This window comes from Dasypus novemcinctus, chromosome 14, assembly GCF_030445035.2.
Source record: "Dasypus novemcinctus isolate mDasNov1 chromosome 14, mDasNov1.1.hap2, whole genome shotgun sequence".
NCBI lineage: Eukaryota > Metazoa > Chordata > Mammalia > Cingulata > Dasypodidae > Dasypus > Dasypus novemcinctus.
The window spans coordinates 62309746-62332543 of NC_080686.1; the positions used below are offsets into that span (position 1 = coordinate 62309746).

General features: G+C 35.2%; 1 protein-coding gene across 4 annotated transcripts in view; it reads left to right on the forward strand.

Moving 5' to 3' along the window:
* The window catches only part of VPS13B (vacuolar protein sorting 13 homolog B), a 1042333-nt gene that overhangs the window by 753552 nt on the left and 265983 nt on the right, over positions 1-22798 (forward strand). For all 4 annotated transcript variants that reach the window (XM_071207936.1, XM_071207935.1, XM_058275777.1 and 1 more), the window contains one exon: positions 10710-11400. In XM_071207936.1, the coding sequence (XP_071064037.1) occupies positions 10710-11400 (691 nt within the window). The remainder of the gene's footprint in view (positions 1-10709; positions 11401-22798) is intronic.

The following is a 22798-nucleotide window of genomic DNA, read 5'->3' on the forward strand; positions in this document are numbered from 1 at the left end:
TTAGCCACCATGTCCACTTTTCCCACTCCAATGCCACCTTTTCTCTGTGGACATTGGATTGGTTGGAAGCACTCATTTTTAATGCTGCTAATTTGGTAATACTCTTGTGAACATGATCTTCCTAAATTTAGTTTTAACAAGAGATATTCTGATAATAAGATCAGCAGTAATCATATACCAACTGTGATAAAAATTTATTTCCTAATTTGTAGTTATTTGAGAAAGACTTCTCAGGAGCTTCTAGACTTGATCATTATTTTAATGTTTGTAGGGATGATGATTGATATTTGTGAGGAGAATATTTACATCTTCTTCCTTACTTTTAAACTTTTATTCAAGCAATTCCAATGACTAGAAATATCCAAACTTAAAAGTATAGGTTGGGTACCTTCAGTAATGTACAGAAAGTTGCTTTCTTGGAACACCAAGAATTACTTGGAATATCTCCACATATGAAAATGTATTGGTGCAGTGAGACTAGCTGACCGGATGTATTGTTAGGAATATTTACCTAGTTTAAAGAATGCTTCAAATTTCCAGGGATTAAAGGAAGAGGTTGATATGATCAAAGCAGTTTGTGTGGGATGTCATTTTGGCCTAGTAATGACTTTTATGGAGTAGCAGACAAGAACAAAGTTCTTCTAATGGAAAAGAAGGATTGACTGTAGGGCATGAAGAAATGTTCCTCTCTAACTTCTTGGCCAATTTTGCATGTCACATTCTTAGTGTCATAACTTTTTAAGGTATTGATAACATTTGACACACAGAATCAATGTGTGACTTTAGTTTAATTTATTGCCATCCTGTAGTACTAGAGTGACCAATAAAAGTTTACAAATGACCCTTTATTCTGTAATGCTTTGATGGATTTCAAGAGAATATTGAGATTCAGGTTTTCTTTGATGAGAACCTCCCATTAACTATACCAGATTTATTTAGATTTAGTAAAGAGAATATTAACAATGAAAATCAGTTCAGTATTTTTGTTGTTGTTGTTGTTAAATAACTAAATTCTCCTTGACAATGAAACCAGCTACTGGATAAAGTTAATTATGGATATCTGTGAACCATTTTCATAATCTTTCAACTTGTATTGAATACTGGAGAAAATTAGTTTTTAAAGTATGCTCTTTTTTTTTTTTTTTTTGCCTAGTTTTCATAAACCCTACATAGTTTCTTTAAAGGGGTATATGTAATTTAGGGGGTAAAATAATCAAATAAGGATTTGTATGTATTTTTATCCATAGAAATTTCTCAAAGTTCGGCTCTTAGTTTTCTTATCAGAAAATTAGGTTCATAGTTGCAAAGCAGGGACCCATTGGAATAGTTAGTAAGCTCATTCTACTCCTGCATTTCTGTAGAAACTAAATGCAAACTTCGCTGTGATTCTTGCACAGAATACATAGGCCTGGTAAACTTTCATCTGCTTCAGGGTCAGGGCTGATTCAATCTTACGGGAAGTTTATGGGAGTGGCTGATGTGATACAGTTGTTTCTAGTAAAATCAGAGTAGCTCTAAGGAGCCAATCTAAGTCAGTCTCTGTGTAAAATTCTATGAGAAACAGACTCCAACTCAGACACAATTGTAAACCATGATATAATGAGGACTTGCAGCTGATTTAATCCTATTGAAAATCTTTAAGCAGCCATGGGACAAAATGGTTTCCACATTGACATCAGTGGAATGAACCTTGGATTTCATCCTTATAAAGAGTCGTTACCCTGTACATACAGTAGCCACTTTTTAAGAATTAAAATCATGGCCATTTCAAAGCAGGTTGTGTTTCTGAGGTCAAGGCATCTGTTTTGATTAAGGTCCAAGTTCCTGGAATGTGTCATTTAATTTTTTAAAAACTGAACTCAATACAAAAAAGCAAACAAGTCAAAATTAAACTCCAAAATTAATATAAATCAATTAGATTTAGTTTCCTTGAACAAAAATGACCAACCTATTACAATTTTGTATGTGAGAAAAGGAAAGAGAACAAGAACTGTTTCTGAGTTAAGATCCTCTGTGGAAACTTTTGCCTGGAACTAATTTTTTTTTCATGAACTTAGAAAATAAGGTTATGCTGTGAAATCATATACGTAAAAAGGGACAGACAAGCACAAAAGTTTGAAGGTCAACATTGCAGATAAAATCTCAATATGTAGGACATGAACTTACCTGTGTGTGTAGGTTGCTGCGTATACCTTTTTGTTTATGATATTGAAAGAGGCACTGGTACTGCTGATCTCTGTATTATAGTCACTTTAGCACTTGTCCTGGTCCCTTTCCGTAATTTATAACTTAAGTTAGATCAATAGACCAAACACAGACTGCAGTAAAACACAATCTTGACTGAACCATCTCCATACTTCTTTTATTGCAGCTAGTGCTAGTCTTGAAATGTACTGATACTTAGCAGGCAGTAGTTGCCTTGTAGTGTTACTTCAAAGGACCGGAAAAGTAACTTCATGAAAGGGAAAACTTGAAACTATAGTATTCTTTACCGTTCTATCTGTTAAGCAGTGATGGGTATCATTAGTTCTGCTCTCTTGCATAATTACTGCAGTATTGTAAGAACTTTTTTTGCCATCCAACTGGCAATGATTATATTATGTGGGATCTTGTATAACATTTGGCTTAGAGAAATAAAAATAAAAATCCCTTATTTTCTAACATTCTATCTGTAGTATCAAAGTGCATACAGCTTGTTCAAGTTTGCTTTTTAAATCAAAAATAAAACTGATTGGTGACACAGAAGGTGATGTTTCATATTGAAGTCAATTTATTCTTTATAGTGCCTTTTTATTCAATTTAATGTGTGTCACGGAGTTGAGTTGGTAATTCATTGGAAAATGGTAAAAGTTTCTGAAGTGTAGTATTAACATAATTGGAATTTTGTACTTAAAATATACTTTTGGTGTTTCCTTGATTAATTTAATTCAGGAAGTTGGAATAAGGTACTTATGATTGTTGCAACAATTTGCTATCTACATAATATTTCCAGTGTAGATTATCTCTGTGTTAAAAGCATACAACGCAGCCTCTCCCAACAGTACCGCCTCATCCCATCCTAAAGCAACAACCTTCTAAAAGATACAGACAGAAGGAGTGTGTTTGTAAATATTTAGACAATGAAGCACATGATTTTTTCAAGTTTGTAAAAATTATCCTTTTTAATTACATTCTGTGATTTCAATGTGTGAACCATTAAATACTGTAGGCAATTTTTTAAAAAATGTATTCCATTTTATAGCTAGCCAAGATGTTTACTTCTTTGAAAACACTACTACATTTTAGCAAAGACAGGAAAATTAGGATAAATGTCACAGTGATATACAGATGTGATTGTCACTTTGATTTTGTGGTTTCACACTCGACTTTTTCATAATTTATGTAATGTGAAAAATGATCTCATGATTGGCAAAAGATATTTTGATCAAGGTTAAAGTATGACTGTGCATGTTGGAAATATTACTTCAGTGTTGCTATTACATAACCATAATTATAAGAAGGTGGGAAAATACATGGATATGTTTATGTTTGGTTTACATTTTCCTTAAAAAGACAAATTAGAGAAAATGTGAATAGAATACCAGAATAGATGCTGAATTATGCTTTTGACTGTTTAAACAAAAATTACATTTTCTTTAGTCCTTTCTAATTCCCAAGATGTTCGTTTCCACACATATTTCTTTTAAAAATTAAGTACCTGTTTTTCTGCAGGATTTTAATTAATGAGCCTGACTTCTTCTGAATGTACTCATAAAATGTTGATAAGACTGAACGAGAAATTTCAATCAAGCTTACCTTTCTCTACTCTAAAATGCTACTGAAAAACATCTAATTAATTTCATTTGAAATTATTTTAATGCATTCTTTGATATTGCCACATTACACAAGTGTGGTTTTAGCTACTACTCAGTTACAATGGCTCTTACCAGACTCCAAAGGTGCATGAGTAAAGTTACCTAACTCAATACATTAAAAGGAGGAATTAGCTGCAGTTCCCTAACTGCTAGTACACCTTTCAGCACCTTTTCCATGGTGGCTAGAATCTGCACAATATAGAACTGTGCAAGATTGGGAAAATGCACTGAAATGATCTAAGAAGTAAACTATCAACTTGACATGTTTTCCTAGCTATTGAAAACCTTCTCATATTGAAACCCATTGATAGTGAAACTGTAGAATTCCTCTGATTTAAGCACCATCTGGTTGTGCTCAAGGCTTTAAAACTGTTATCTCCGCATAAAATTTCAGAGTCCTATACTTTTTTCACTAAACTATCCATTTTTAAGCCACAAATATTTTTCCAGTTCTTTCAGATTTTATCTGAAAGTATATTTTAACAGTATTTAAATAGTTCTTAAACAATAACAATTTATCTTGATAGATGGCATGCTGTTTTTTTCATTTTATTTTAATTAGCCATTGTGGAACCAAATTCCCTTTTGTTTTAGTCCTTTGAATATTGTTTAATTATAGTTATCATGCCAGATATCTTAAAGGTTATTTTACCAATACAGTTTCATTTAACATAAGCCATATGGAATCAATAGCCTAGTTTCCTAAAGTGAATGCTTGGAAAATCTTACATTCATATGTTAAGAGTACACATCCTTTCCTCATTAGTTGGAAAGTACAGGGATTTTGGCACAGGTTCTGTGTGGAAGCATTGTGCAGCTTTTATATGGATTTTGTTTTTAGCCTTTGATGACACTGTTTAGAATAGGAAGTATCTAATAAGTAAAGCATTTTGTCTCAAGTGCTGCCAGTGTGTTTAATATATGCCTGGAGGTCTGAAACATTATCTTCTTCACTACAGTAATATGCATTTAATTCTCTGAAAGCAGAAGGTCGAACTTTTAAAAGGGACGCAAAGTACATTTCAAACAGAATAATTCAAAACATATGGTATAGGGGACCAGAGTAATGTACAGTTGGTTTTTATGGTTTAATCATGATCATGTTAATGCACACCAGTAGCTAATTAAAGAAAACTTTTATTGTTCATTTTCAATAAGTTAGGTAAAGAGTGGGAGAGCTGATATAATAGCACTGTGCAGAGATACATGTTTCTGTTGCACTCATTAACAGCAAACAGATATTCCCCCTTTTTTTGACAACTTAAACTATTAGTACCCCTGAATAATAGTAAAGCAAAAGTTATTTTCCAAGTTATTACATTGTGAACTTTTCTTTTTCCATAAAGGATTGTAAATTGATGCCTGAGTTTAGGGCCTAGCATACATAATGTAAAACTTTTCTCACTAGCGGGCCAGATACTCTTCATTATAATGGATAAATTTGCAGTGGACTGGTAACATACCAATGGCTTTTTAAATATCTCTCAAAAACCATCAGCTTCTGTATTTCAGTTCTACAAATAGTTTGAAAGCTTAGAAAAATGGAGGAAATCTTGGCTTTTATTCAATTTTAAGAACATAGTCTTTAGTACTGGGAAATTGTACTTTTATTTTTCAGTGAAAGTCAGTCTTTCATCTTTGGGTCATTGATTCAAGTTCCAGTCTGCTCAGTAGTGACTAGAATTAGTTACCATCTGACTTTCATTCAGTAACTTGTGTGACCCAAGCAGATAGCTGCCATCCTACCCCTTCCAGTTATTTATATCTCAAAATCACATCACTTGACATTCTCTAGAGTTTATTGTGGCAATCTCAACACAAAATAAACCTGGAAACTAAATTTCTTTTTCTTTTCCTACAAGTGGTTTATTTTCCCATGTTTTCCATATTTACATCTATGGGGGCCACTTAATTCATTTTAAAGGAGAGAGACTAGTTTTAACTACAAATCAGTAACTCAAGAGAAGAAAATTTAATATTCTATGCATAGAAAGTATATTCTCATGTAGTTCATTGCAATTGCATTTCCTGATGGAGAGACTAAAAATAGTTTATAAAACTTGAGTCTTGATTTGAGTTTGCCATGGAACTCAACCTCAAAGATTTTTTTTAGTTATGCTTCATCCTTTGTAATGTCTCAAAATGTGGGCAGTAAATTCTTATACTAAAGTACCGAATTTTATTGCTTTTTCAAATGTTATTTGATAATTAAAAATTGGTAGTGGATGTGGAAGTATAGTTGAAATTACTATATAATAAAGGTAACAAAAAGCTTTAAAAATAAACATTTTGATAACAATTGCCTTTTTATTTTAATGATTTTTTTTTTTTACTACATCTGTTCACTCATTTTTTTAGCCAGCACAGTTTACTAAGCTTTATGTAGCAAGGAATATGGAATCTGCCAAAAATAATGGTGTTCCCTTTTACCCATAGCTATCTGAGTTTGGGGCTATTGATTAATCTCTTTAAGCCTCAGTTTACTGTGCAATAAAATTGGAATAACAGTGCCCATCTCACAGTGATATAACACTTAGGAAAGAAAATGTATGTAATGTGCTAACAAAATGTCTGGCAAATGATAAGCATAAGAGTGATATCTGTTACTATTTTTTATTATCTTGAATTGCTCACAATCTTTGAGATAGAATACAGTGTGAAAAACTGTTGTAATAATGCTACTTTTTTATAAAAGCATAGAAACTGGAAAGACTAGCACCATCTGGAGGGGTTGGGGAAGTCATCACAAAGAAGACTGTTTTTTTAACTTACCCTTTATTGAGTGCCTACTATGTGTAGTCAGTGCATTAACTGATTTACTGCTGCAGCAACCCTGTCAGTCAGGTATTAATGTCCCATCATCACAGCTGAATCTGAGAGAAGTGTCAAAGTATGATCAGCTCACAAGGTAAGGATGCTACTCAGGAGAAAGTCCGTGAATTTATCTGGGAAAGACCTTAAAGAATACCATGTTCTGGGGAGTCTTAGTCCAAATATGCTTACATATTAATAATCATGTAATTTCAGTCTACAGAGCAGTTTTTTATTCAATATTGTATCAGAAATAAATACATCACCAAACATTTATGGATCCTCTCTTCAGTGTGCCAGGTACTGCACTGTTCTTTAGCAGTACATTGAAGCAAAAAGAATTGGCCCAGTCCCAGTCTAGCAGTTCTTCACCTGGGTAAAGACGTTCACGTAACAGCTCCACTTGGCACTGTGCTAAGCTGTTTATATACATTAGCTCACTGAAGCCTCATTATAATCCTTTGGCATAGGAATTATTATCCCCTTTTACAGGTGAGATTATATAGCCTTAGAGAGGATTGTAATCTATCCAAAATCAAACAATTAGAGAGTGTTGATCCCAAGTCTATATATTGTTTATTTTTTAATGTATCCACATGTTTTTATTAAGGATCAGTAAAATAGCAAGAGTTAAATACATAGAATTAACATATGCCAGATACTGCAATTCAAAGTAAACTGAATTCTTAGACCCATGATGTCTTTGTGTTATATTCCAGTTTATCTGTGGTAAACTGGGAATTTCATTTGTTTGTTTTTGTTTGTTTTAGTCCAAGGCAGTGAAGCCTCTTACTAGAGGAAAGTTAATATTTGGAAAAGACTGGATCTTTGGAATTAAATGTCTGAGTTCAAATCACATGCTTGCCCTATGACCTTGGACCGATTAGTTTAGCCCTTTGGGCCTTACTTCATTTATGAAACATAGACAATAATGCTCAATTCAAGAGTATTGAATGAATATATATATATATGTATGTATATATATATGTATGTGTGTGTGTGTGTGTGTATATATATATATTATTTTAAGGAGGTACCAGAGATTGAACCCAGGACTCATACATGGGAGGCAGGCACTCAACCACTGAGCTACATCCACTCCCCTATATTGTTTTTTTTTTAAGATTTCTTTTTTAATTTATTTCTTTCCTCCTCTCCCCCGGCCCCCACCCCTGTTGTCTGCTCTCTGTGTCCATTCGCTGTGTGTTCTTCTGTGTTCGCTTGCATTCTTATCAGGCAGCACTGGGAATCTGTGTCTCTTTTTGTTGCATTATCTTGCTGCGTCAGCTCTCTGTGTGTGCAGTGCCACTCCTGGGCAGGCTGCGTTTTTCGCGTGGGGTGGCTCTCCTTGCAGGGAGCACTCTTTGCACGTGGGGCACTCCTATGCAGGAGGCAACCCTGCGTGGCACAGCACTCCTTGCACATGGCAGCACTGCACATGGGCCAGCTCACCACGTAGGCCAGGAGGCCCTGTTTGAACCCTGAGCCTCCTGGATGATAGGCAGACGCTCTATCAGTTGAGCCATATCCGCTTCTCCCGTATATTGTTTTAATACTATCTAATAGTGCCTCCACAGAACATTTTAGTAGACTATACTGCATCCTATAATAGAAGTATGAGTGAAGTACTAGGAATACCAAAAAGGAAAGACTGAGAGAACAATTCTCAGACTAGTGCCATTTGTTCGAATCTTGATGGATAACTAAATGTTTACCAGATACAGCAAGCTCAGAAGGGGCTCCAGGCAGAGAAAGGGCCCTTTTTAGATAGAATGGTTTAAAAGAGCACAGTGTCTTCAAACAACAGGGATTTAGGTGGTTTTTTGTTGCAAAGAGCTAATGTTGGCGTCTTCCAACAATAATGTGCATCCTTAACAAATTAAAAATCAATTAACAAGAAATAGTATTTGAAAATCTTTAATGACAATTATTATTACATGGCTCTCTTGAATTGTTTAATAGTTGTGTGTGTGTTTAACAATTTTCGTAATTGAGCCCCTGACAAGCAGCAATTATATTAATAATAATCACTTCCCAGTACTTTGGAGATATTTTTCAATTATGGGTGATAATGTATATTAGGGTGACCTTTTTGGAAAGGTGTCTTGACACTATTCAAGAACCTTACAATTTTTCATATCTTTTACCTGGCAATTCCACTTCTAGGATACTGTCCTAAGGAAAAATTTTTAGATGTTTGTCACAGCATTTTTTTATGTTGTCGCATTTTGAAAACTTTAATGTCCAATTATATGGAATGATTCAATAAATTGTTCCTTACACTAAATTAAATATTATGCACCCTTAAAAATTTGTATTTATAAAGAGTGTATTAGCATTTTTAAAAACGATGTTACAAATTCGTCTCTACCATTTGATTATAACCACAAGGAGAGGAGAGAATCTATGCATAGATAGGGTGAAAAGATTGAAAGGAAATGAATTAAAATATTATTATTGGTTCTGTTTCAGGATAAGAAGGCAGGTGGTTTTTTCTCCTTCTATTCATAGGGCTTTTTCATTGTTTTAGTTGCCCAGGTGCTAAAACAACTACCATGCAATGGATTGTCTTAACAGGTATTTATTGGCTTATAGTTTCAAGAAGCTAGAAGGTTTGCTTCCTGCCAGGGTCAGTATCATCTGGCTAGCTGGCAATCTTTTGGGTTCCTTGACTTCTCTATCATTTGGCAGTGCACATGGTGGCATCTTTTCCTTTCTTTTCTAAATTCCATTGACTTCCTGTGGCTTCCTCTTACATGTCCAAAATCCTTTGCTTATAAGAACTTCAGCCATATTGGATTAAGGCCCACCCTCATTCAGCTTGGGCACACCTTAAATAGTAGCATCTTGGAAGGTCCTATTTACAAATGGGTTCACACCCACAGGAACAGGGATTGGAACCTGAACATGCCTTTTGTGGGGGGCATGATTTAATACCAAACATCAGTAGTTCCTTTAATGAATCTGTACCACTTCAGTGAAAAAACACATGAAATATTTAGATCTCAAATAGTAGACCATAAACTGATGATTGGAAGACCTAAGAAAGGGGAACAGAGAATCAAACTGAAGGACTTGGAGTTATGCTGCTAAGATGATCATAACTGCTACTGCTACCAAGATGTTCTTTGTTCTCTATATATGGAGTCATGAACAAAAAAATTTGAGAACCAGTAGCTGTTAGTACACGAAGGATAAATTCAAAGGTTTTAATTACTTACATTTACCCTTCTTTTAAGCTCTATTTTAATAGGTGAAAATAAAGTTCTTTTTTTTTTTTATTGATTTTGTAAAAATATTACATTAAAAAAACAATATGAGGTCCCAACCCCACCACCCCCACCCTACCACTCCCCCCCCCAGCAACACTCACTCCCATCATCATGACACATCCATTGCATTTGGTAAGTACCTCTCTGGGCATCTCTGCACCTCATGGTCAATGGTCCACATCATGGCCCATACTCTCCCACATTCCATCCAGTGGGCCCTGGGAGGAATAAAGTTCTTTTTTAATGACATGTTTTTTTAGTTTACTTTTCTTTTTCCTTCATAATTTAGGACTACTGATTTTTCCCTTTCTTTCTCACTCTCCAAATATCTACAAAACAGTTTTGTAGTAAAAAGAGTAAATAAAATAACATAAATACTCCAAAGCAAAATATAATTTCATGAAACAGTACTCACAGAAACATTCCCAAGTACTCCTTGGGAAATCATTGCAAAGAAAATGAATATAATTCTTTAAGGAGGCATATTTTTGTATATGTTCTACTTTGTATTAATCCAGAGAAAGAAATCTGATACTCAAAATTATATTTTAATGATAGACATGCACATTTGATGCTTTTTTTGACAGTACTTCCTTGACATTTTCATTGAATGGACACCTATTTTGTTTTTATGATTATTCTCTTAAAAAGTTACACAAGTTACATTTTAAAATTCCCTTTTTAACAACATATTTCTATAACATTGTTTAATAATTACTGTTTATATAATATCATGTAATAGGCTAAAATATTTTATTCTTTTTCCTTGCAGATCTCTACACAGGAACAGAAAAAAATGGATACATTTGATGGGGGCATGGCTGAAACTTCATCTCGTTACAGTGGTGCTCAGGATAGTGGAATTGGCAGTGACAGTGTTCAAATCAGAATCGTGCAAATAGAGCAACCCAGGGGTACCAGTCAGCATCGCATTGCCCGTCCCTCACACCAGTCATCAATTGTAAAAAATTTAAATTTTATACCCTTTGACATATTTATTACTGCAAGTAGAATCTCATTAATGACATATTCCTGTACAGCCTTACCCAAATCCAAATCACAGGAACAGAAGGATAATGAAAAAACAAACAAGAATTCATTAAATCTCCCAGAAATTGGTTCGGAAGATGTTGCTAAGCCCAGACACACCTGTATTTCTACGGTGACAGCAGAAGATCTCTTGAGCAGTAGCATTTCTTTCTCTTCAGGGAAAAAAATAGGGGTTCACTCTCTTGAAAGTCTTCATGCTTCTACAAGATCATCAGCTAGACAAGCACTTGGTATAACTATTGTTCGGCAGCCTGGACGAAGAGGAACTGGTGACTCACAGTTAGAACCTTTTCTGTACTTGATTGTATCCCAGCCTTCCTTACTGTTGAGTTGTCATCACAGAAAGCAACGAGTGGAAATATCCATTTTCGATGCTGTGCTTAAAGGTGTAGCTTCTGATTACAAATGTACAGGTAAGAGCCTTCAAATTTACCATAGTGCTAACAACTCTTACAACTACATAATGAATTTTATTCCCTAAGTTTTGTGATTGATCAAACAGAAAACAGCTGACAGTCCAGACAAGACTTCTTTGCTCTACAGAATATATGAAATTCATGTCCTACAGCTGAATCATGTTTAAGTAAGTAAATGTTTGAAATGTATCATATTTAAGTAAGTAAATGTTTGAAATGTATTGAGGTTTAACCTTAGCATTCTTATCATGCCTCTGAATATTCCTTTTTTTTTCTTCAGAAGTTTTATGCAGCAGGGACTCTTTCTTGGCTATAGGGATGTGCAACAATGACCAGTAATTGAGAAGCATAGCTTTTTTTTTTTCTTTTTCGTATTAGTGGCCCAAAAGGTATGCTTTCCATGTTAATGCAGCTGTTCAGATTTTTTAAAAAAAGTAAAACCTTAGAAGATGAAATTTATTGTTTTGGTATTCTTTTGATCTAAACATATTGTTATAACAGCATAATATTAAATGCAGGTGTTCTTAACCTTTCTTATTCCACAGATTTCTTTGCCAGTCTGGTGAAAACCATGGACCCCTTACTAAGTCCACACTATACTGTGTATTATTTAATAAATATATCACAACATGTACCCACAAGAATAATTGTTTTTTTGAATTTTCATGTCAAGCTCACGAACCCCTGAAATCTTTCCATGGACGCCTGGGGGTCTGTGGACCCCTTGTTAAGAACCTCGGATTAAATGTGATTGAGAAGAATAATTAGGATGATTCAAAGATTTTTATATGTCTACAAAGAACACACATTGGCTAACTGGCTCTTGCTGCCCCATCCTTACCTTCCTTGAATGAGTGAGCATCTATATTATATTAATTATATGGCTCTTCTGAAGAGCAAGGGAAATATAATGAGACCTTTCCCCTGAGTTAATGTAGAATTGGAGATTTGTCCAGAAAGGAGAGAGTACCTAGGTCAACTAAGACTCTGAATTGAAAAAGGGCCCTAGCACTAAAATTCAGGCATAATTATTGGCATCAGGTGGTCCCATTAGCTAATGGAAGCCAGCAGTGAGGTATTTAGAGAATTAGTCAAATAGAGGAGTCAGGTTGATTCATTGCTGGCATTAATGAGAATCATTTTATACAGCAGGACTTCGAAGAGTAGGTGGCAGGTGTGGGGAGCCAGACTCAGCCCAAGAGGGAGGATCAGAGGAGCACTAGGCTTTTCTTGAGGTTTACTGCAAGTTCCCTGCTTTAGAAACTGCTTTGGCTAGTTGCTGAGGAGAAGAGCCTAGGGTTACACCAGTGGTGTGCTGGAGCTGGCTCAAATTGACCCATGAGAGCCACTGTTAAATTTTCAGGAACGTTGCAAAGCAGTGGCTACATCACTGGTAACTTGAAGTCTGCAGCGGTAGGAGTATTTATACCAAAGGCATGGGCAAATGCTATAAATCAGCCCTCCTACTCTGGAAGCCAGTTGTTGAACGCTGACCAGCAAAAAAATAACATTTTTCCTCAAACATTCTCAGGTATTTTTCTGAGTGCCTACAATATTGTCCTTCAGATACTAGAGAATGGGGATGGTACTGGGGTATTACAAGTTGTTATAGGATTCAAGGACTCATGGTTCCATACCCAGTACCTATTTGGGGGTCTGCTTAGCATTGGACAAAACTAAGTGCATGATTGAGAGAAAAAAATCTTAATTCCAAATCCTACCTTATGTCCTTTCTGCTGCAGTTATAATTGATAAAGCAGAATTGGTTGGACAGGTCCAACTTTATTGTAGTTTCAGTAACCTCTACTGAGAGATTATTGGGAAAGGCAGGGGAAAGTAGGATAGGGAAAGGGGCTGACCAAAACAGCTATGGCCTCTCCCCAAACATGCATTGGTAGATGTACAGAGATCACAGAAGACTCTTTTGCCTTCCTTGAGCCCAGTGTAAGTATATTCTATATATACCCTCAGCCTTTGAATCTCCATCTTAAACTGAGGCAAGCAAGGGTCCACAGTTATAGAGGAGAACTGTCAATGGTGGGCTTGTTTCCATTTTCCTTAATTGAAAGAGTAAGGTCTGTTTCAATCCATTTTATTGATATGCTCCTGAGACTGCATTTTCATCTAAGCCTGTGTTATCAGGGCTCATCCCAAAGGTGCGGATTTTAATTACAATCAGTTTCTAGGTTGAAATAATAACATACTTCTTGTTTTTAAAAAAATTCTTTGATGTAGACCAAAGTGGAATCTAATTTCAGTGCATGACTCTAGAGTGAAGGTCATGGGCCAAGATTCAGTATGAGGGAACTCCATGTAGAAGGGAAAAGACTTGCATACTTTCTAAGGAGATCCTTTGCAGAATATTCTTGTGGATGCAGATATTCTTACACAAAACATATCTACTTGGACATTTACATTATCTAAATATTTAAAGTTATCAATACAAAGGAACATGTTTCTTTAAAATGAATTTAATGATTTGGGGAAATTTTTCAGAAAGTAAAAAAATGTTAAAATACAATGGCTTAAAAAAAAGATATGATTAGCATTTATTTATATACTGTCTGTGCCTGGCATTGTACTAACTGCTTTAAATGTATTATCTCATTTCATCCTTATAACCACTCTATGGGAAAGATTATGTTCTCACCCATTTCCAGATAAGGAAACTAAAGCTTTGGAGAAATTAGGTAACTTGCCCAAGATCACAGATGTAACAATAAACAGAGCTATAATTCAACCAAGACTTGTTGGTCTTTGGACTCTTAATCTTTGTACTGTACAATTTAGATTCTAAAGCCAGTGCATAAAGTAAAAATCTAGTATAAACAAAATTACTCTTGAAAATATCTCAGGAAATGCCACTTTAGAATCTCAACATAATGTCTTAAAGTTCAGTAGGGGCAGATTTTTTTTCCAGAACTTGTTGCCATATTTCTAATTTATTATCAGATAAAGTAGTTGCTTATATTTATATAAACTTATAGTTAGCTGTCATATTAAATGAAAACTAAAATGACTCACACTATGAGGGACCCAGAACAACGGAGGCTGATTAGGAGAACTGCATATTCACATCTTCATTTCATGTCCTCTTTACACTAGGGATCCGTGCAAGGAACCAATCGTCTCTGTGTTGTATTCAATGAAATCATGTATATTAAATGTGCCCATAATTTGACTGCACAGTACAGCCTCTTTTGGTAATATAACAAACCTGGGTTCAAATTCTCTGTCCCAAGACCTCATGGGGCAACTGTGAAGCTTAAAAGAGATCATTCAAGAAACTCTTTATGTGAGCCTTAAAATTAATAGGTCCTCATAAATATTTGCTGTCATTGCTTCAGCTTCTATATTGTATAGTAGAAAGATTAATAAACTAGGAAGCAGAATACCTAGGATCTAACACTGGCCCTACCATTATTTAGCTGACTGATTTTAGCCAGGCAGGTCACTTCTTTCAGTTTCTATTTCCTTGTCTGTAAAGTAAGATGATTATAATAGATATTAAGAAGGCCCATTCCAGTCCTAAAATCTTATCATTCTGTAATTTGGAATTCATTTCCCCATACTCACCTTTCTAGTAATTTTGGACTGCTTTGGCCTCAGGGAACTGACATCTCTAAGCCACTACCCTATCAGGTTACAATTTATTTTGATTTGGTACCTAAATTTGAAAATGCACTTTTCCTTTGGTTATTCTGGAGCACTTATTTGCATATTAGTGGAGCATTAATTAGTTCATGCAGTGTTTTAAATACATACATTTTATTAAAAATTAAATGGAATTATTAAAAACCTGAACTAGGAAATTTATATACTTTTTATTCCATATGATTTCCATATAAAGGAATATATACACATACATGATAGTTTATGACTTACATAGAAAATAAACAACTACAAACCACCTTGTACTAGAGTTTATTTTTACCGTCAAATGTTTTTGTCTTCTCAAAAAAAGATAACTCACTATCTCCATAATATCAGGCACATCTGAAATGCTGAAATGGTGCAATCATTGAGACACAGACAAAAGTTAAAATTTCTACTGGCTGGCTCCCACTTGAGTTACCTTATAAAAAAGGGCTTAATTTTTATTACCAAAGAGAGTATGAATGCTGCAGAAACATATAACATGTTTTATTTTGTTTTTATATTATGATACGTTTAACTTTTGTTTGACCTTACTTAGAAAGGTATCTTCCTGATGGTATCCCTTTTCATACGGCCCATCAAAAGACACTGCAATGCCTCTTTCATTTTAGAATCCAGAAATGGAGTTGGCCACCCGCAAGTTATCCTCCATCCCCAGGAGTGACTGTTAATATTACAACCGTTCTTATTTTCTCTTCTTTTTTCCCTATCCATAAGGTTACTACTATCTCTCAGCTTCAAAGGAATACTGGACAAGGAATAGTCATTTTTTACAGGATGGAAGAGTGCCACATAAAGTGTTTCTGGATAACTAAATTGGTAATAGGCCTTGGAAAGTTTATTCAGTGAACCAGTTCAAAACAAATTTCAGGACCCTAGTGAATTATAGAATCAGAATGTCAGAAATAACAAAAACCTTGGAGGTCTTTTGTGCAAGAATTTTTTTATTTATTTATTTATTTTTTATTGACTTTGTAATAATATTACATTAAAAATATATATGTGAGGTCCCATTCAACCCCACCCCCCCACCCCCCCTCCCCCCCCTCCCCCCCCATCATCATGACACATCCATTGGATTTGGTAAGTACATCTTTGGGCACCTCTGCACCTCATAGACAATGGTCCACATCATGGCCCATACTCTCCTCCATTCCATCCAGTGGGCCCTGTGAGGATTTACAATGTCCAGTGATTACCTCTGAAGCACCATCCAGGGCAGCTCCATGTCCCAAAGACGCCTCCACCTCTCATCTCTTCCTGCCTTTCCCCATACCCATCGTCCACCATGTCCACTTTTCCCAATCCAATGCCACCTCTTCTATGTGGACATTGGATTGGTTGTGTCCATTGCACCTCTATGTCAAGAGGAGGCTCAGATTCCACATGGATGCTGGATGCAATCCTCCCATTTTCAGTTGTAATCACTCTAGGCTCCATGGTGTGGTGGTTGTCCTTCTTCAGCTCCATCTTAGCTGAGTGTGGTAAGTCCAATAAATCAGATTGTAGGTGCTGGAGTCTGTTGAGGCTCAGGACCTGGCTATTACATTGTCAGTCCAGAGATTCAAATCCCCTAAATATATCTTAAACCCCAACATTAACTGCACCTCCAGCACATTAGCATGAAAGTCTTATGAAGGGAGATCCCATCTGAGTCCAGATTCATCACACATAAACACCATTTCCAAAGAGGGGCCATCTGCCCTGGTAGTTAACCCCATCGGCCATGACCATAACTCCCATGGGTCTCTTTAGCCCTCAAAGGAACCAATATCTGTGCAAGAATTTTTAAATAATATTCTTACTGGTTCCCCCAATATTTAATAACTTAAATACAATATTTGACATATGTTCATTTTATATTTGCATAATGTTATTTTTACTGTTCCTCAAAATAGGAAGAGCCACTTAATCATTGACCTCATTCATTTTTTAAAGCATGGCTCTGGGTGATTCTAGAAAGGTCGAAATATTTTTGCCATTAAATTGTAAGATTTGGTTTCATTTGACATATTCCGGAGACTTCAGTGAACACTCTGAAAACAAATACTAAAAATCCTTTGAGTGTTATTGGAATATGGTTATAATATCTCAAGGTGACTGCTTTAAATTAGTCAATTTGGTTTTGAAGACTTTCTCTCCTTTCTTGTGTAATCAACTTGAGTTATTATTTTAGAATAAACTCCTTAACCCTACTACACATTCGTTTCTACATTCAGATTTGGGAATAGTCATTTATTCATTCAGTTTGAACACTTGCTGTCTATCAAACATGTACAAGATGCTGAGGAAACTAATAAGAGCGAGTGCCTGCCTTCAAACACCTCTGTCCATTTAATAATCATTCCTTTAGTTAATGATGAAGGTTTAGCGGAACATAGAAATTCTGACATGAAGGGCTGTGAAACACTTAGATGAGTTAAATAAAAAGCTATAAGTTTACTATGAGTTGTATGAGAAAATTTAGAGAAAGCTACTTGGATACAGAGAAAGAAATAGCACTATCTTTAAATTTATTATTTTTTATCTGTAGTAATTCAGAATATTTTTTAGTGCTCGTTGCTCTGACATTTCCAATACACATGCCTAATTTTTCACAGTCTACTTAAAGGTAATATTTTATCACTTAAAAGAGAATGTAGGAGCTTTATAGACATATCGGTCCCTTTATTTGCCCCATTTATAATTCTCATATGTATTCTACCTACATACACTGAAAACCCTACCAGATAAGATTTAATCTTTTCTTTCAGCAATCTTACATATTTTGAAAAATTGAAAAGGGGAAAACTAAAAAAAAAATTCATTTACCATATCCAGTGCTCTCTTCCTTCATTCCTCAAGTTCGGAGTTTCTCTCTGGTATCATTTCCCTTCATCCTTAAGAATTTCTTTAACAGTTCTTTTACAGCAGGTTTGCTGGCAACAAATTCTCTTAGTTTTCCTTCATCTGAAATTTTCATTTTCTTTGTGTGTGTGTTGTTTGTTTTTATTTTTTGCTTTCACTCTTGAAGAATATTTTTCCTGGATATAATTTGGGTTGACATTTCTTTCACCACTTTAAAAATATCATTCCACTGTCTTCTGTCTTCTTTGGTTTTTATTGAGAAATCCATGGCCATTCCAGTCAATATTTCCCTATATGTAAGATATTTTTCTTTTGTCTTTGGTTTTCTATAGTTCAATGATGATGTGTCTGGTTTTGGTTTCTTTGGGTTTATCCTGTTTGGAGCTCTGCAAGCTTCTTGACTCTGTAATTTTGTTTTTGTTTTTTGTTTGTTAGTTTTACTATATTTGAAGACTTCCTGGCTATTATTTCTTAAAATATTTTTGTGCCAATCTCTTTCTACTCTCCTTCTGGGACTCCAGTGTTAACCTTTTTGTTATTGTCCCACAGATCCCTGAGAATCTGTTCATTTTTTTTCAATCTGGTGTTTCTCTCTGTTCTTCAGATTGGATGATTTCTGTTGAATTTTTCAGTTTCAAATTTTCATTTGGTTCTTTTTGTAGTTTCTATTTCTCTTCAAGTGGGTTTACATCTACCTCATGAAGTAAAGTCTTAAATGCCTTTGTCACTGCTGCCACAGCCTCCCTTCCCCCGCCTCCACCTCCCACCCATCCCCTCAAATATACTGGGTCCACCCTTGGGCCAAAGCCAGGAGAGAAAAAAGAGAAATTTTTAAAACAGCAGAATTCTGCCTCTACACTTGGAACCATAGGGGCTTCATTTCCCAGACAGGGTGTCTGTTGGAGTTTTGCCTGTATCCTTACCTGTGGGCAGTCCTTTCTGTGGAGCTCCATGAGTAAGACCCACCCTCAAGTGCTTCAGGACAATAAACTGACCTCTGTATGAGTCATATCTGTAAGTATGACTCCTGTCCTCAATCTGTGTTGTTCTTGTGTACTTTTCAGAGTCCTCTTGCAGTTGCTTTGTGTATATTTTTCAGCAATTTAAATTATGAGTTAAGCTACAGTGAGCTTATTCCAATTTGACCAGCACCAGAAATCCTGTAACAAAAAAAAAAGAAAATTCTATTCCATTAGATGACATCTGGTTTTCTGAGAAACTTAATACAGTACTTCCTCCAAAAGTGATGCCTTTATATCACTATTATATCTGTGCATATAGATCAGTTAAAATTACTGTAATGAATATTTAGTGCCCCCAGAGAAGTCAGCATTATCTTGATTCTTCCCTGTCACCACTGAGCAAAGAACATGCCCAATACTCAAAAGGTGGCAATCCTGTTCTTTCTTTGTGGTACTTAGGGCTTTCCCTTCATATATTATGAAATCAAGTTAGAAGAAGGGAAATGCTGTGAAATCCATTGCTCCTTTTATCAACCTGCCTTCCCCAGCATGTTACTGTATGTATGTATGTGTATACATACACATATATGTATATACTTTTAAAATATGTGTGTATAATTAAATATACATTAATATTATATACAAAAATATATAAAAAGCTGTTTTATATGCCATGCTATACCCAAAATAGTTGAGAACTAGAATCTCTAGCTATACCTATATCTATTTTTAAAAGCCTAAAGAAAATTAAAGACACAAATTATTTATAATTTTGAAAGTATTATTAATAAAGTATACTTTCCAATCTGCATAATTTAATGATCCTAAATTTTATGCCAAATATACTTGTAAGTGTATAAAAAGCTCTGTGTTTTATGCCCCATAATTTTAAACTGGCACATTATTTAAAGACTAGATTATCAAACTTGAATTTTTTAGGTCTATTAATATTAATAATCTACTTCAAATGATTTTCCATCTAGTCCAAGTAGATAATGCACCTGTGAATTAGCAAGTTTCTTTTTAAATTATTAAAATAATGTTGCAAGGGGCTTTTCCATGCCCTTCCCACCTGGAGCAACCACTAACAGAAATAAGGTCTTCTGCCAGCACCTTTATATGTAGCAGCTGTATTATTGGCAATTCTCTGCTAGATAAAGATGTATGTAGTTGTTTTTAACATAATCGTATTAGTTGTGTTTATAAATATTTAAAAATTGGTATTTGTTTTGTTTAAGGTAATGGAGTCCAGATTTGAAATTGCCTCATATCTTGACTATGCAGCCCAAGCCTGCCTCAAAAAAATCATTTTTCTTCTTGTTTTTTTTGGGTTTTTTTGTTTGTTTTTGAAGAAATGACTGCACCATCTGGTCAGTTGTGAAGGAGTTGAACCATTCTGAGGGAATTTCACAAACCCGCATACTTCCTCAGTACACAATCAGTCCAGTATCTTATTCTTCATAAATACAGGAACTAACAAAGAAGCTAATGTGAAAACAAGTACATCTGCTCTCTTGGAACTTTCTTTACATTATTGTAATTTTTCAGGCATCTAAAATGCAGATGTTACTGCTGACTAAAATTTTTATCATGCTCAAGAAGCAAGAAATAGCACACTTTTGTGCAGGACTGAAATGTCCAAGATATGACATCTCTAGTTTGGAATACTTTCTGCATTTTCAAATTTAATACATGTTACAGCTATGACATAAGATCTGATTAAGAGACAAATATGAAATAGAGTTCAATAACAGCTCATAATCTGAAGTCAGTTAGTCCTGAGTTCTAATCCCAGCTCTGTAACTATGGGTATGTTATTTAACCTCTCTAAGCTTCAGTTTCCTTACCTGTAACACCAGTTTCCATACCAGTAAACATTCTTAGGCTTGATATGTGGATTAAATGATGTATGTGAAGTTCTTTGCAAGGTGTGTGGCACAGGGCACAATGAATGTTGTTTTTTATTGTTCATATTGTTTTTGTTGTTATAGTTAATACCTTTAAAATATGGATTATTTGGCAAAAATATTGCACATAATTTCAGTGCAATTATAGCAATTATGCTGTTTGAAAATTTTCAGCTTCAGAAATTCACTTCTTCACTCTTTTGTGAATAGCACTGCAGAAAATGTGCCAAAGACATTTGTGTAAACCAACAGTTGGAAAATCATAAACTGGCTTCTTACACCTCATAAATCATGTCTTGATTTCACTTAGCTATTGTGACTTTAAGAAAAGGATTGAATTACATATCTCTTTAGAATTAACAGTCTTGCTAATGTACTTGGAAAGGCTTAGAATTAACCTATGACTCTAACTTCATAATGATCACAACTTGAACATTTATCTGAAAATTTAGCTGCTAAGAACACTTCTTGATGGCCGATAATGTGAAATGAAATTATTACTTTGACAGGAATCAGCAGGTAAGTAGGTCTCTTATGTGAGAAACACTGTAGTGCATCACTAAGGGAGAACTGTGTAAGATTAAATAAAAAATGATCCAGCCAGTGGAAGGAATTAATGTTAAATGGGGAAGGATATAAATGGAAATCAGAAAACTTGACCTTAGGGGAGGCAGACTTGGCTCAATGGATAGAGCGTCCGCCTACCACATGGGAGGCCCGTGCAGTGTCACCGCATAGGGGAACCCCATGCGCAAGGAACGCGCCCTGTAAGGAGAACTGCCCAGCAGGAAAGAAAGTTCAACCTGGCTAGGAATGGTGCCGCATATACAAGAGCTGACGCAGCAAGATGATGCAACAAAACGAGATACAGATTTCTGGTGCCGCTGACAAGAATAGAAGTGACACAGAAAAACACACAGTGAGTGGATACAGAGAGCAGAAAACTGGGGCGAGCGGGGGAGGCATAAATTTGAAAAAAAACAAAACTTGACCTTAGTCTTGGCTCTCATGCCAAAGCCCTTTGATATAACTAACTAAATTTCTCTATGCTTTAATCTCTTTTTCTCTAAAATGTGTATAATAGACGGTTTTTGTACTTCAGGGGTTTGCTCTGAGCTCCTAATGAGATAATATTTATGAAACGCCTTAGACTATGAAGCATTGTTAAATGTATATGGGAGCTTTTATAATTGCTCGTAGTTGTAGTATAATAGTAGTAGTGGTAGTGGTGGTGGTAGTAGTGAGAGCTTAATATATCCTCCTTTTTTGGACATACGGAAAAGATTACTGTCCTGGACTTTGTGACACCAATTTTAAAACTGGTACTTGAATGAAAAATGGAGGGAATCATTTACAGGTACTGATTGGCTTTAAGTACCTCTGCTCAGTAGAGAGGAGATTTACAGTTGGAATTAAGTTGATCATCCTTGGTTATGTGACTACATGTTTTTTTCTGCACAGCACTCTATGTTTGCACGCAATTTTAATCAAAGATTGTCCTATAAAATATCTGAAATCTATACTAGAATTTAACATGATAACAACCAGATAAGAATGACATCAAGTACACCACATAACAGCATAGAAAATAAAAGGAATTCATTGAAATGATATTTCACATATCATCTGCTAGTTAGCTTCACTAAGTAGAAACGAGTACCCTTCTGTCTAGCAAGATATGGAACACTTGGTTCTTAAAGAACGAGACAGTGGATACTGATAGACTTCCCAACTGACACTTTAATCCCTTTCTTTTCCTGTAGGTATGGGCTGCTGACCTGCTATTTTAAAACAGGAAATCTCCTCCTCCTCTTCCCATTACATTTTTTTTAACAAATCAATTTTATTGACATGTATTAATAAAGCATACACCTATCCAAAGTGTACAGTCAGTGATATTGGGTGCAGTCACATATTTGTGCACTCATTACTTCAGTCATTCTTAGAGCACTATCATTATTCCAATAATAGTAATAAACAAAAACCAGACAAAACTCATCACCTCTCAATCTCTCTATGCTT